This window comes from Gorilla gorilla, chromosome 10, assembly GCF_029281585.2.
Source record: "Gorilla gorilla gorilla isolate KB3781 chromosome 10, NHGRI_mGorGor1-v2.1_pri, whole genome shotgun sequence".
In the NCBI taxonomy this organism is placed as follows: Eukaryota; Metazoa; Chordata; class Mammalia; order Primates; family Hominidae; genus Gorilla; species Gorilla gorilla.
Window position 1 is genome coordinate 76,465,646 of NC_073234.2, and position 12,877 is coordinate 76,478,522.

Genomic DNA, 12,877 nt, shown 5'->3' on the forward strand with positions numbered 1-12,877 from the left:
GAGAGTGAGGGTGGGAGGTGCCACTCACTTTTTAAAACAAACAGATCCCCTTAGAACTCATTCACTATCATGAGAACAGCAAGGGGAGGTTTGCTCCCATGATGCAATTACCTGACACCAGGCCCTTCCTCCAACATGGGGGATTACAATTCCACATGAGATTTGGGTGGGGACACAAATTCAAACCATATCAGAATGTTAGTGACTAAAGTAAATGTTCTTGATTAACTCTTTAATGTGTATATTGAGTGCAAGCCATATGCAGGGACTATTCTAGGTACTGGTGGTTTACTCAAGAAAAAGGGGGCAAAAAAATGAAGAAGGTGGCCAGGCATGGTGGCTTGCGCCTGTAATCCCAACACTTTGGGAGACTGAGATGTGAGAATTGCTTGAGCCCAGGAGTTTGAGATCAGCCTGGTAACAGCAAATCCCTGTCTCTACAAAAAAATGCAAAAACAAAAACAAAAACAGAAAAAACAAACAAACAAATTAATCGGGCATGGTGTCACATGTCTGTAGTCTCAGCTACAGGTTGAGGTGGGAAGATACCTTGAGCCTAGGGAGGTTGAGGCTGCAGTCAGCCATGATAGCACCACTGCACTCCAGCATGGGCAACAGAGTGAGACCCCATCTGAAAAAAAAAAGAAGTCAAAACGAATGAAAAAAAAAGTCAAAACAAATATTCAGTGTAAATGTGAGACCATGTAAAAAAGTTTAAAAGTAAAATATATAGTTTAAGCAGAGGATGGGAGACAAGGGGAAAAAAAACTTTTCTCCCTAACTTTATATACTCCCTCTATAAATTAGTGCTTATGGCCAATAAGAAATGAATAATTTCTTTTTTCACCGTTGGTAGTAAAGTATAATGGTAGTTAACACAAAAAACTAAATGATATATTTAGAACCTCATACTAAACAAAGAAACAAAGACATGCAATCACAGGACAGGTGGAAACAGTGGTTCTGAACTAACCACAAACCAGAGCTACCAAATGTGCTACAAATTGTTCAGTAACAAAGGACCATCCCTTCAGAATTGAAGAGCACGTCTCAGTTATCTCATGCCTATGTGCATGGAACTTAAAGTCTCAAAATTACTCTCTTACAAGACGGCAAATTGAGGCTGTCAGCTAAGCTCCTAGATTGTCTGTTTCTCCAAGAAAAATAAATTTCAGTAATTATTAAGGAAAAAGCATAGAATTGCATCATGTTTTACATTTCATTACTTTTGGCATTACATGGGAGCATGGATGTTTTCTACAAAGTGCTCTGATAAATTGAAGAAGAGGCCAACAACAGCCACCAAAAAAATCTTCAAGATTCTTGCCAGTATGGCCCAGGGGAAAAATTCCCTCATAACAACAGATTTGACTTTTCAACTTCTGTACTTCTGCATATGAGTAATAATCTCTGAGGTTAAGTATTCATCCCATTTAGCTAATTGTCCACATAGCTCCCTGGGTCTTAGATTGCTCTATAAATACCTCCTAAGAGAAGAATTTTTCAAATGAAAGTTTCGTTTTTCCTTTTTCTTCTTTTAAAGCAACAAAGAAAAGCACATCTGTGTTTATATTTAACCAAACTTAAACTTGGAGAGCATTGGCTGTGTTGTCGACATGTTTCTTTTCTCTACTGTTAAATTCCTTACTGTTCCAGTTACTCACCATCATACACACCTTTGCCTCCGCCACTTGGGGTCCTCTGTTCTGCAGTTGTGTTCTGCTCTCTGATGCCTCCAGGTTTTGCTGCACCTTCTAGAAATTGCTCACCTGGATAAGGCCTTGGCTGTCCTTTATGACTCATCTCATTCAGGAGCCTTTTGAATCTCTCTTGAAGAATATTCCCTTTGCTCAGTCCAAATACACATTCACTCGCTTGAATGCTGCTTCTTCCTCCAGTTTCACAGTGCTGGGGATGACCCTGTAAGGCCTTTAAATTACATTATAATTAGTCATGCACTTGTCTCTGCTCTGGGGCTGTTTGAATCGTTCACTCTCTTTATACCTCCAGTGTTCAGCACAGAGCCTAGGGTATAATGCTTATGCAGTAATGTTTCTTGAAGGAGTGAATGGACAAGTGAAATACCAAACAAATACTAAAGAGCAAAACATGTATTGCTCTTGCATATTAACACATTCCGAGAAGAGATGGGAGGAAGGTCTTGAATAATGTCAAATTATTTCTTAAGAGATCTTGATTTAGATTTTTTTCAAAATGAGATACATGTTGACACTGCTGTCAACAAATAATCACATAAAAGCTAGAGCCTGGCTTTTAAGTATCAGGGGGAGCATGTGTGAATAACCAGCATTGCTGCTGTTGAAGCTCCATAAAGTGGGAAGCAGCGACTGCAAAGATCCAGAGATGGACATCTGAAGCATAGGAAAGGGGCAGCTTGAATGAGATAGGAGCAGGATCTGTATTGATTGCAGGTCACCAGATAGAATTAAAAAAATCTATGTTCTCACTAGTGGCTACAGTTTTCAAGCACAAAAGACTATTAGTGGTTATTGTATTTTTCTTGTTTTCAATGGAGCAGCTCCATGACTTAGTTACATAAGAAGTTAAAGGCTCCACCCTCTTCCCTACCAATGTCTTAAGCTGTCCTCCGTGTGCATACAAACTTTGTTTCCAGACTGCCCTCGTGTGACTCAGTCCCTGGACCAGCTTCCCAGCCCCTTCTGTTTCCAGCACATCCTCCTCCACGTGTTACAGGATTACAAAGCTTTGCACAGCCTTTCAATAGGGTTTAGAGCAAGAATGACAGATTGCTACCTGGTAGGCAGCACTGACTATATTTTTATTGGCGTTGCGTAGAGTGACTGCATGACACACAGGTTGTGCTTTTGTTTTGCCAGGAATTTAAAGGCATTTAGCAAAGGCCTTATGAAATTATTTGCCTTATGTACCTCGAATGCGAGGTAATGAACTTGTCATTAGTCGTGTTTTAGTTTAGTGTTCTCGCTGGAATTTGCAAAAGATTAAAATTCTGCACATTTCATTAAGTCTTCCACATGGGCTCAAAATACCATCCCGCAGGCTCAACCTGACTTGCCACGTTGCTTTGACACCATCTCTGATTCCAGTGAACAAAACTAAGTAAGTGTGACTTACAGCCACCCTACCAAACATTGAAGGTGTGAGCCTGCGCTGTTGTTTCGTAATGACAATGACAAGAGTATAATGACAAGAGTATAATGACATCCTAGTCCATGAAGACATGTTTTCTCTTTTCCCTCCCTCTATGTATACTTACTTACTCTTAAGGAAATAATATAATTTCTATTTCTGCTTAAATCTGCCATCTCTACTTAGAATTATTTTCCCTTGAAAAATTAAATTGCATTATCCATCAGCCAAATGGAAAATTTGATTACTAAATGCCTACTTCTAGACATTATGAATTACCTGTAATATCACATTTCTTGGGCACTTCTCAGAATGCTATGATTTTACATAAAAGCATAAATTACAGAATGAGAGGAGTAAAGCTTAGTGCGTATTATGCAGGTTCGCAGAGTGATATGTGGCCTACGACTGTCATTGTAATCAAAATTGATTTTTGATCATTTATAAAACTAAAACAACTAATTGAAAGCAAATTTACTTTAACTGATGAAATTCAAGATGAAGTGACAGTAGTCATGAATCACAGTTCTGTAGATCTGCTAAAATGCCAATGCACTGTTATTAATGGTGAAAGTGTTTAATATATTAATGGGAATCCAAGTAAGGAAAATAAAACACATATTTTGCCCTTACCTTAAGTCATGTTGACATCATACATAAATCAGGTAGAATTTGAAGATGTTTCATCCAGCATTCATCATGAAGCAACAGAGTCAATAGCGGGCAGTTACAGTCTGTAGGCAATGCTTTCTGGTGTGGATTATGCAAGAAACTTACAGTCATTTGGCTTCCTTTATTCCCCTTCGCATGTAAACTACCAGGTGGTAGGTAGACCCATTCTTGGCTGCCAGTATTTTTACCACTTCGATAGATTCTGCTCTCTGAGGTCTTTAAGACAAACACAGCACATGTACATTGTGATATAGGAGGAAGAACATCAGACAGAGGCAGAGAACTGGGCTTGTCAAAATTAAGGGTGACCTAGAGCCTTAGTGTCCTTATATGTAAGATGAGAAGCTTGGATTAAAATTCATTGCTCCTTACACTTGATTTTTATGCAGCAGAACTTTCTTCAAAAGAGATCACTCCTGGAATCCCAATATGCAAAATGGATAAAAGTAGGATTGTTCTGAAGTAAAGAAGTAAAATCCAGAGCCCCACTTATTTGAGTCATCTCCTACCTTTTAGATGGTTATTAACATTGTTTCTAGTTCAGAAATTCTGATGTTTTATATTAATTTAAACTAAAGTTAAATTAGGACTATAAAAGCCATTTCGTGTGAAAATAGTCATAGCCTGAGTGATTTAGGCAAACCCATAGTGACAGATTTAGTGGCCTGATACACTGGCTTGGAAAGATCTGTTCCAAGTCAGTCTCAATACACAAGGCTCGGTGAACACATGGAGAGCAGTCTTGGTGGTGGTCAAGAACATGGAATTTGCTGTGAGAGAGAGCTTGGTTAGGGTCTGGGCTCTTCCATCTGTTAACTGCAAACTTGAGCAAGTTATTCAATCTCCCTAATATTCAGTTTTCTCATCCATAAAATGGATTGATAATGGTGCCTTCTATGTACAGTTACTATAAGTATTAAATGAGGTAATAAGCCTGTAAAACTCCTGGCGTGATGACATTGGCCTACAGTAATTGCTCATAGAGTGAGAGCTTATTATAAACACAGGCATTTTTGTTGAATGACTGACTGACTGAATGAATGAATATAGAACTAGCTTTCTATTTGTGATGTATGGAATATCTCTATTTCATTTAATTTCATTTTGAATATTAAAATTCAGGCTTGTTTTTAAACAAAGTATTTGCTGATGCAAAGAATCAAATTCTGACTATGATACAGTTACATAACTTTTGAAGGAATAAAAAAAATGCTAACACAGCATGAACAACTTTGATTTAGAGAACAGAGTCTCTGTTAAAATCCATGGGACTTGTCAACTTCATATTTTTGTTTATGAGCATAAAACACTCTTTAGTGCATGTCGGAATCATTTGATGCTTGCTGAATCACAGGTTGCTGGAACCCATCCCCAGATTCTGATTCAGTCTGAGATGAGGTCTGGGAATTTGCATTTTTAACTTGTTGTCTGGTGATGCTGATGCTAGTGGTCTGAGAATACATTTTGAGGATCACTTTTTCACAGTAAAAGCCACAGTCATTAAACAAGTTAACTCTATGAGAAATGATAATGAAAAGGCATGTACCTAAATAGATAAAGGACCTATACCAGCTATGAATTTGAGTTCAGCAATAATTGTAAAATTTGTAATTCTTTTCAGGTATTTGGTTTTTTAAAAACTCCCTATGTATGCTTTTATCTTATGTTTTATATAGTGTCCCTCTTTTCCTCTCTTTCTCTCTAATCCAGTTTTTAATGTGAACATGTTTAATGTGAAAATGTTGTTCAAAGCAGAAGCGAACCTTTTGTGTAACCTTGGTGGTATTAAGTTTGTTTGTAAGCTATTTCTGCCCTGTTAGCTTCTGTACTGAAACATGTTTTCTTGCTTTTGTTGCAGTATGGAAGAGAAGAGAGCGACTGGACAATTGTGTTATCCTGAATGGAAAATAGAGGATACAATGGAAAATAGAGGATACCAACTGTATGCTACTGGGACAGACTGTTGCATTTGAATTGTGATATATTTCTTTGGCTACCTGTGCATAATGTAGTTTGTAGTATCAATGTGTTACAAGAGTGATTGTTTCTTCATGCCAGAGAAAATGAATTGCAATCATCAAATGGTGTTTCATAACTTGGTAGTAGTAACTTACCTTACCTTACCTAGAAAAATATTAATGTAAGCCATATAACATGGGATTTTCCTCAATGATTTTAGTGCCTCCTTTTGTACTTCACTCAGATACTAAATAGTAGTTTATTCTTTACTATAAGTTACATTCTGCTCCTCAACCAAATGCAATTTTTTTTGTGTGTTTGAAAGCTAATTTGAGAAAATTTCATAGGTTACATTTCCTGCAGCCTATCTTTATCCACAGAAAGTGTTTTCTTTTTTTTTAAATCAAGACTTTTAAAACTGGATTTCCTCCCATCACTGTTTTTTGAAGGTCCTCCAAGTCCATGTTAAGGTAAATATCTGTTTTCTTCCTGATGTCACAGCCTGAGCATACCCTGTGCATTAGGAAGACCTGAGTGCATTTCCCACCATTGTCCTTTCCACATTATGTTGTAGCTGGCTGGCTGTCAGGCGACTACAAGACTGAGGGTCTTGTGCCTTATAGATCTTTGTATCCCCAATGGCTGACACATAGTAGGTACTCAGTAAATGGTTTTATAATGAATCAATGAACATTTTGCTTCTATAGAAGTGTACCTTCTTTGTTTCTATATTATGAAACCTCTTTATTAGAATTTGTGATTGATTCTGACAGTGTATAGATTTACCTTATATTGTCTTTATTTTCCATGAGCTACTAAGTCATTAGAGATACTCTGAAGCATAGTTAGTTTAGGAAATCACTTCATATTGATTGTGTTAGAATTATCTTGGAATTGAAGATATATCCCTAGAGCAGGGGACCCCAACCCCCAGGCCATGGGCCACACAGCAGGAGGAGGTGAGTGGTGGGCCATTGAGAAGCTTCATCTGTATTTATGGCTACTTCCCGTCACTCGAATTACCACCTGAACTCCACCTCTTGTCAGCTCAGTGGCAGCATTAGATTCTCATAGGAGCACAAATCCTATTGTGAACTCTGCGTGCAAGGGATCTGGGCTATGCGCTCCTTATGAGAATCTAATGCCTGATGACCTGAGGTGGAACAGTTTCATCCTGAAACCACCCTTCACCCTGCAGTCTGTGGAAAAATTGTCTTCCACAAAACTGGTCCCTGGTGCCAAAAAGGTTGGGGACCACTGCTCTAGAGAGAGGTCATGATATCATACCAACCAAATGGAAATGACAAATGTTTTATGTTAAGTGTTAATTGCAGAAATAAACCTTTTTTTTTTTTTTTGGTAGAAAACAAAGAGGCATACTCTGATTTTTATACCATGTTTTTGCAGGTGCTCTTTTCTTTGAATGGAGATTTGATGAGCAAGTGGTTAGGATACAGGGAGAGCTATTATGGGTGATATTTTCCTTGTTTAGGAGCTGTGAGTTAAAATTGTATCCTTTCTGGTTTATCTAAGGAAAGTCAAATCTTGACAGAAAACATTTTTCCTTGGAAGGTCAACTCTCAGACATTGTATTTTGGTTTCCCTCAGTCCTCATAACTTCCTTCTTGCTGAACATATTTTATTCTCTTTTCAGAGAAGGAAAATAAAAAGGATTCTAAAAGTTTGATGCATTGGAAAAATTTCCTTGAGGCATTTAGCAATGCATAGCAAATGGGCTTTGATTCTTTTCCAAAACTTTTAGCCATAGGCTCTTTTATAGACAGGGATAGTAAAATGAAAATTGAGAAATATAAGATGAAAAGGAATGGTAAAAACATCTTTTAGGGGGCTTTTAATTGGTGATCTGAAATCTTGGGAGAGGCTGTTCTTTTCAGGCCTGAGGTGCTCTTGACTGTCGCCTGCGCACTGTGTACCCCGAGCAACATTCTAAGGGTGTGCTTTTGCCTTGGCTAACTCTTTTGACCTCATTCTTCATATAGTAGTCTAGGAAAAAGTTGCAGGTAATTTAAACTGTCTAGTGGTACATAGTAACTAAATTTCTATTCCTATGAGAAATGAGAATTATTTATTTGCCATCAATACATTTTATACTTTGCATCTCCAAATTTATTGTGGCGAGACTTGTCCATTGTGAAAGTTAGAGAATATTATGTTTGTATCATTTCTTTCATAAAACCTTAAGAGCATTTTTAAGCCCTTTTCATCAGACCCAGTGAAAACTAAGGATAGATGTTTAAAAACTGGAGGTCTCCTGATAAGCAGAACACAATCCACCATTGTCACTTAAGTATTAAGACAGGAAATTGACCTTGACGCTTTCTTGTTAAATAGATTTAACAGGAACATCTGCACATCTTTTTTCCTTGTGCACTATTTGTTTAATTGCGGTGGATTAATACAGCAAGGGTGCCACATTATAACTAGGCAATTATCCATTCTTCAAGACTTAGTTATTGTCACACTAATTGATCGTTGAAGGCATAAGATGGTTTAGCATTAGGAACATGTGAAGCTAATCTGCTCAAAAAGATCAACAAATTAATATTGTTGCTGATATTTGCATAACTGGCTGCAATTATTTAATGTTTAATTGGGTTGATCAAATGAGATTCAGCAATTCACAAGTGCATTAATATAAACAGAACTGGTGGCACTTAAAATGATAATGATTAACTTATATTGCATGTTCTCTTCCTTTCACTTTTTTCAGTTTTTACATTTCAGACCGAGTTTGTCAGCTTTTTTGAAAACACATCAGTAGAAACCAAGATTTTAAAATGAAGTATCAAGACAAAGGCAAAACCTGAGCAGTTCCTAAAAAGATTTGCTGTTAGAAATTTTCTTTGTGGCAGTCATTTATTAAGGATTCAACTCGTGATACACCAAAAGAAGAGTTGACTTCAGAGATGTGTTCCATGCTCTCTAGCACAGGAATGAATAAATTTATAACACCTGCTTTATAGCCTTTGTTTTCAAAAGCACAAAGGAAAAGTGAAAGGGAAAGAGAAACAAGTGACTGAGAAGTCTTGTTAAGGAATCAGGTTTTTTTCTACCTGGTAAACATTCTCTATTCTTTTCTCAAAAGATTGTTGTAAGAAAAAATGTAAGAAAAAAAAAAAAACAGAGGCAGGCAGTAGCAAGAAAGCAGAGCGTAACATCAGCTAGATGGTGACATGCAATGTCAGCTCTCTTGAAGACATGGGAAACCTACGTTATACACCTTGGGTTAAAATTCTTCACCATATTAGTTTTGTTGCTTCATAAAATTTACCTAAGCAGGTGGTCTTGCTTGCCTCAAATCCAAGCAGTCTTGAACACTTGGAGGCAATTAATGAGTATATCTTAGTCAAAAGAATTGTTGGAGCTTTTTATTAAAGCTGCAGTTTCAGTTCTGCTTTTGGGGAATTGTGCTATGAAAGCAGCTGCCAAAATAAGCTCATTTATTTTCTTCAGTCCCACTCAGTGCTCAGTCACTATATTCTGTTTCCTTTTTTTTCTTTTTCAAGTTGCATGTTTGGTTTCCCCTTATGATTGGGAAAGATGAATTTTCAGCAGAAAACAGTGTTTGTTCACTTTCAAAGAGTGATAGTTTCTAAAACATTTAGAGCAATAAATATTCATCAGAGGTACCAAGTAAGCCGGCAGAAGACTTAAGGGTTAGAGAAACCCCTTATTTCATGTCTTGATTCTAAAATGATCAAAGTACTTTTCCTTGTAATGTGGATTTCTTCTTATGCGGATATGCAAAAACTTCAGTTATAAGTAGTAATGCTAGCAGGTAATTTTAGTGGACATTTTATAACAACTGTCACTTTGTTTTGCCACATGTAGAGTTTGTTCAGCTATTTTCCAGATATCTCCCCCCAAAAGGAGGCAAAGGGTACCAGCTTTTCAATGAGCATTACCTATTACTTGGCAAAGATGATGAAGACTCTATTAATAGTTCATTTGATAAATGTTGACATAACCAACAATAGAGATTAGGAAGTTAGTTTTAAGAAATCAATGGCATATAGACATTACCCTCATGGAGTTTGTATTCTACTACTTGAACTGATTGTAGCTATAAAAGCATAGTTAGATAGCTGAATAGTTAGATCATAAGCAAAGAAGGCCAGAACACATCTCTTATCAAGAAATCAATGAATAGTTTATCTCATTTTTAAAGCAACTTTATCCTTCTTTAATTCCTTCCTTTCTTCTAGTGCAAAACTACTTAATAAGGTTGGTGTTTAGGTTAGTGTTCACACCACTCCTCATCTGGTGTGAATTACCTTCTCTTTCTTTACTGTTTACTACCAACCTAGTACATGTGTTGACTGAATTCTTTTCAAACAATGTTGAGTTATCATGGTGCACCTAATAAATCAACACCACAGATTACAGCATCCTTGCTGATTTTCTCAGCAAAGCCAGATTAGATGGAAATAAACAAAGAAAATGATCCTAGAGTGAATTTTTCTAGAAAATATCTATTATGAACCATGCTGTTTAAAGTATTAGCTTGAAGGTGATGGATCCAGCTATTCAGAAAATAACTTTCATATAACCATGATTTTGCACAGTGTGAGGTCTTAAATGTGTGGAAACAGATAAATTTTTTATCATTACCACAAACTCCTTTTAAAGATTCAAAGGTGGAAGAAAGTGATTTATTTTTTCTCTTCAGCATACATATATAGAAGACTTGTCAGATGTTTAATTTGGGGAGGTTGATAATGAAACATATCGACAGAGTATAGTAGTTATAGTAGTGTTTGTGGGTAAATAATTTCCTGGGGTCAGACATATATAAACATATTTGCTTCAAAATGATAAAGGCATGAAATCAGTCTTAAAAATTGAAATGGGAGGTGATGGGGGAGAAAAAGAAGAACAAATCTGAAGTGCCCTTTCAAATCTGCTGGATACAAGTATTGAAGTTTTAGGTCATCTTATTCTGTCTGAAAGCGTATTTTTCATTCTACAATAGACCCAATCAACAAGACGTATAACTTGAGTTGCATGATGTTCTGTTTATGTAGTCTACTGTTGGGATGGTAAGAATTGATGTAGGCTGTGGTGTAAGAATGAATTAAAATATAGTTTCACTGGCTTTTCTCTACATATCCACTATCACAATGGCTAGGTTTCCTGTTGCTCACTATTGGATTCTGGAGAAAAATTTAATGAAAGGTGATATCAGAGGAAGAATAAGTGGAGGTAGAGAAGAAAGGAATGATAGAGAAGGGGAAAAAAACAAAACATATTTTTGTGTTATCCAAAGGAGCTTTTTCCTTATTCTGTCAAGCATTGAGATCTTCTTCAGCTTTCAACGTAGTTGCTAAATACAAATAATGCTGCTAGGTAGTGACTAAATATAGCAAACACTTCATCAGATATTAGAATTAGGTCACACTATTGAGGTTATAATCTGAAGGTTGTGTTACATAGAAACCACTTTAGATTATTATCAACTTGGACTAGACTTTATTTTATAATAGCATAGTAAGTAATATCTATTGTGTCATTTCTTCAACCATTTTATTCTAAGATCCATGAAGCTTCTTGAGGCCAAATAAAGTAATAAGTTTAGACAGGAAGTAGATTGTGACTTTTTTCCCTTAGAGATACTATTTACTATCCCCCATCCTGATAGGTGGAAGGTTTACTGAATTGGAAATTGGTTGACTATTAGTTTTCAAATAAAATGTGCAATAACACATTGCAGTTTCCTCAAACTAGTTTCCTATGATCATTAAAGTCATTCTCAGGGTTAAGAAAGGAATGTAAATATCTGCCTCAATTTGTACTTCACCAATAAGTTTTCGAAGAGTGCAGATTTTGAGTCAGGTCTTAAAAATAAACTCACAAATCTGGATGCATTTCTAAATTCTGCAAATGTTTCCTGGGGTGACTTAACAACAATGAATAATCCCACAATATACCTAGCTACCTAATACATGGAGCTGGGGCTCAACCCACTATTTTTAAGAATTTGCGCTTACTCGTGGCTGAGGAAAAATAAGTAGTTCGAGGAAGTTGCTTTTAAATTCGAGCTTATAGATAGAAACAGAATATCAACTTAATTATGAAATTGTTAGAACCTGTTCTCTTGTATCTGAATCTGATTACAATTACTATTGTACTGATAAACTCCAGCCATTGCAAGTCTCAGATGTCTTAGCTGTGTAGTGATTCTTGAAATTCTTTTTAAGAAAAATTGAGTAGAAAGAAATAAACCCTTTGTAAATGAGGCTTGGCTTTTATGAAAGATCATCCGCAGGCTATGTTAAAAGGATTTTAGCTCACTAAAAGTGTAATAATGGAAATATGGAAAATATCGTAGGTAAAGGAAACTACCTCATTCTCTGAAGGTTTTGTAGAAGCACAATTAAACATTCTAAAATGGCTTTGTTACACCAGAGCCATCTGGTGTGAAGAACTCTATATTTGTATGTTGAGAGGGCATGGAATAATTGTATTTTGCTGGCAATAGACACATTCTTTATTATTTGCAGATTCCTCATCAAATCTGTAATTATGCACAGTTTCTGTTATCAATAAAACAAAAGAATCCTGTTTGTGTGGTTTCATGAAATCAGCATTGTTGAATGCATGAAGTAATAATGCTAAATTAACATTTTTATGATGTCTCAAGGTTTCTGGTCAAGGGAAGTAAATGTAGGATAGTACATTTTACACCAAAATGACACAGAGAGAATTGAGCACACCAGAAAGACCAGAAACCACACCACTGGATAGAGATTCAATGTTTCTTTTTCAAACATTTGGAGAAGAAAAAAAATGGGCATTTAAAAATTCTTCCTTCCCCTGGTTATGGATTTATCTGTAGTAAAACTTAGCTTTGCCGTTTGAGATTTGCACAGAATGGGGGGAATAGATTACCTCTTCCCATTCATTGTCATAATGGATCTACCTCACTGATAAACACCATACATCTATATGTGGCTAACTAGCTTTAGAATAAAAGACACTTTAAAAAGTAAAAAGCCTAGAGATCTTCAATGAAGTGTCCCTTTTAGCCAAACCAGGCCTTGCAGAAATTGTCCTCAAAAGCACCAAGGGAGAATAAAACCAAGTGCAGAATTACCCA

At 36.4% G+C, this 12,877-nt stretch overlaps 1 protein-coding gene across 4 annotated transcripts in view; it reads left to right on the forward strand.

Moving 5' to 3' along the window:
- BCAT1 (branched chain amino acid transaminase 1) overlaps window positions 1-12,342 on the forward strand; it is a 138,474-nt gene extending 126,132 nt beyond the window's left edge. For all 4 annotated transcript variants that reach the window (XM_019039127.4, XM_019039129.4, XM_055358032.1 and 1 more), the window contains one exon: window positions 5,660-12,342. In XM_019039127.4, coding sequence (XP_018894672.1) covers window positions 5,660-5,701 — 42 coding nt within the window. In that variant the 3' untranslated portion in view covers window positions 5,702-12,342. The remainder of the gene's footprint in view (window positions 1-5,659) is intronic.
- The last annotated feature ends 535 nt before the right edge of the window (window positions 12,343-12,877 follow it).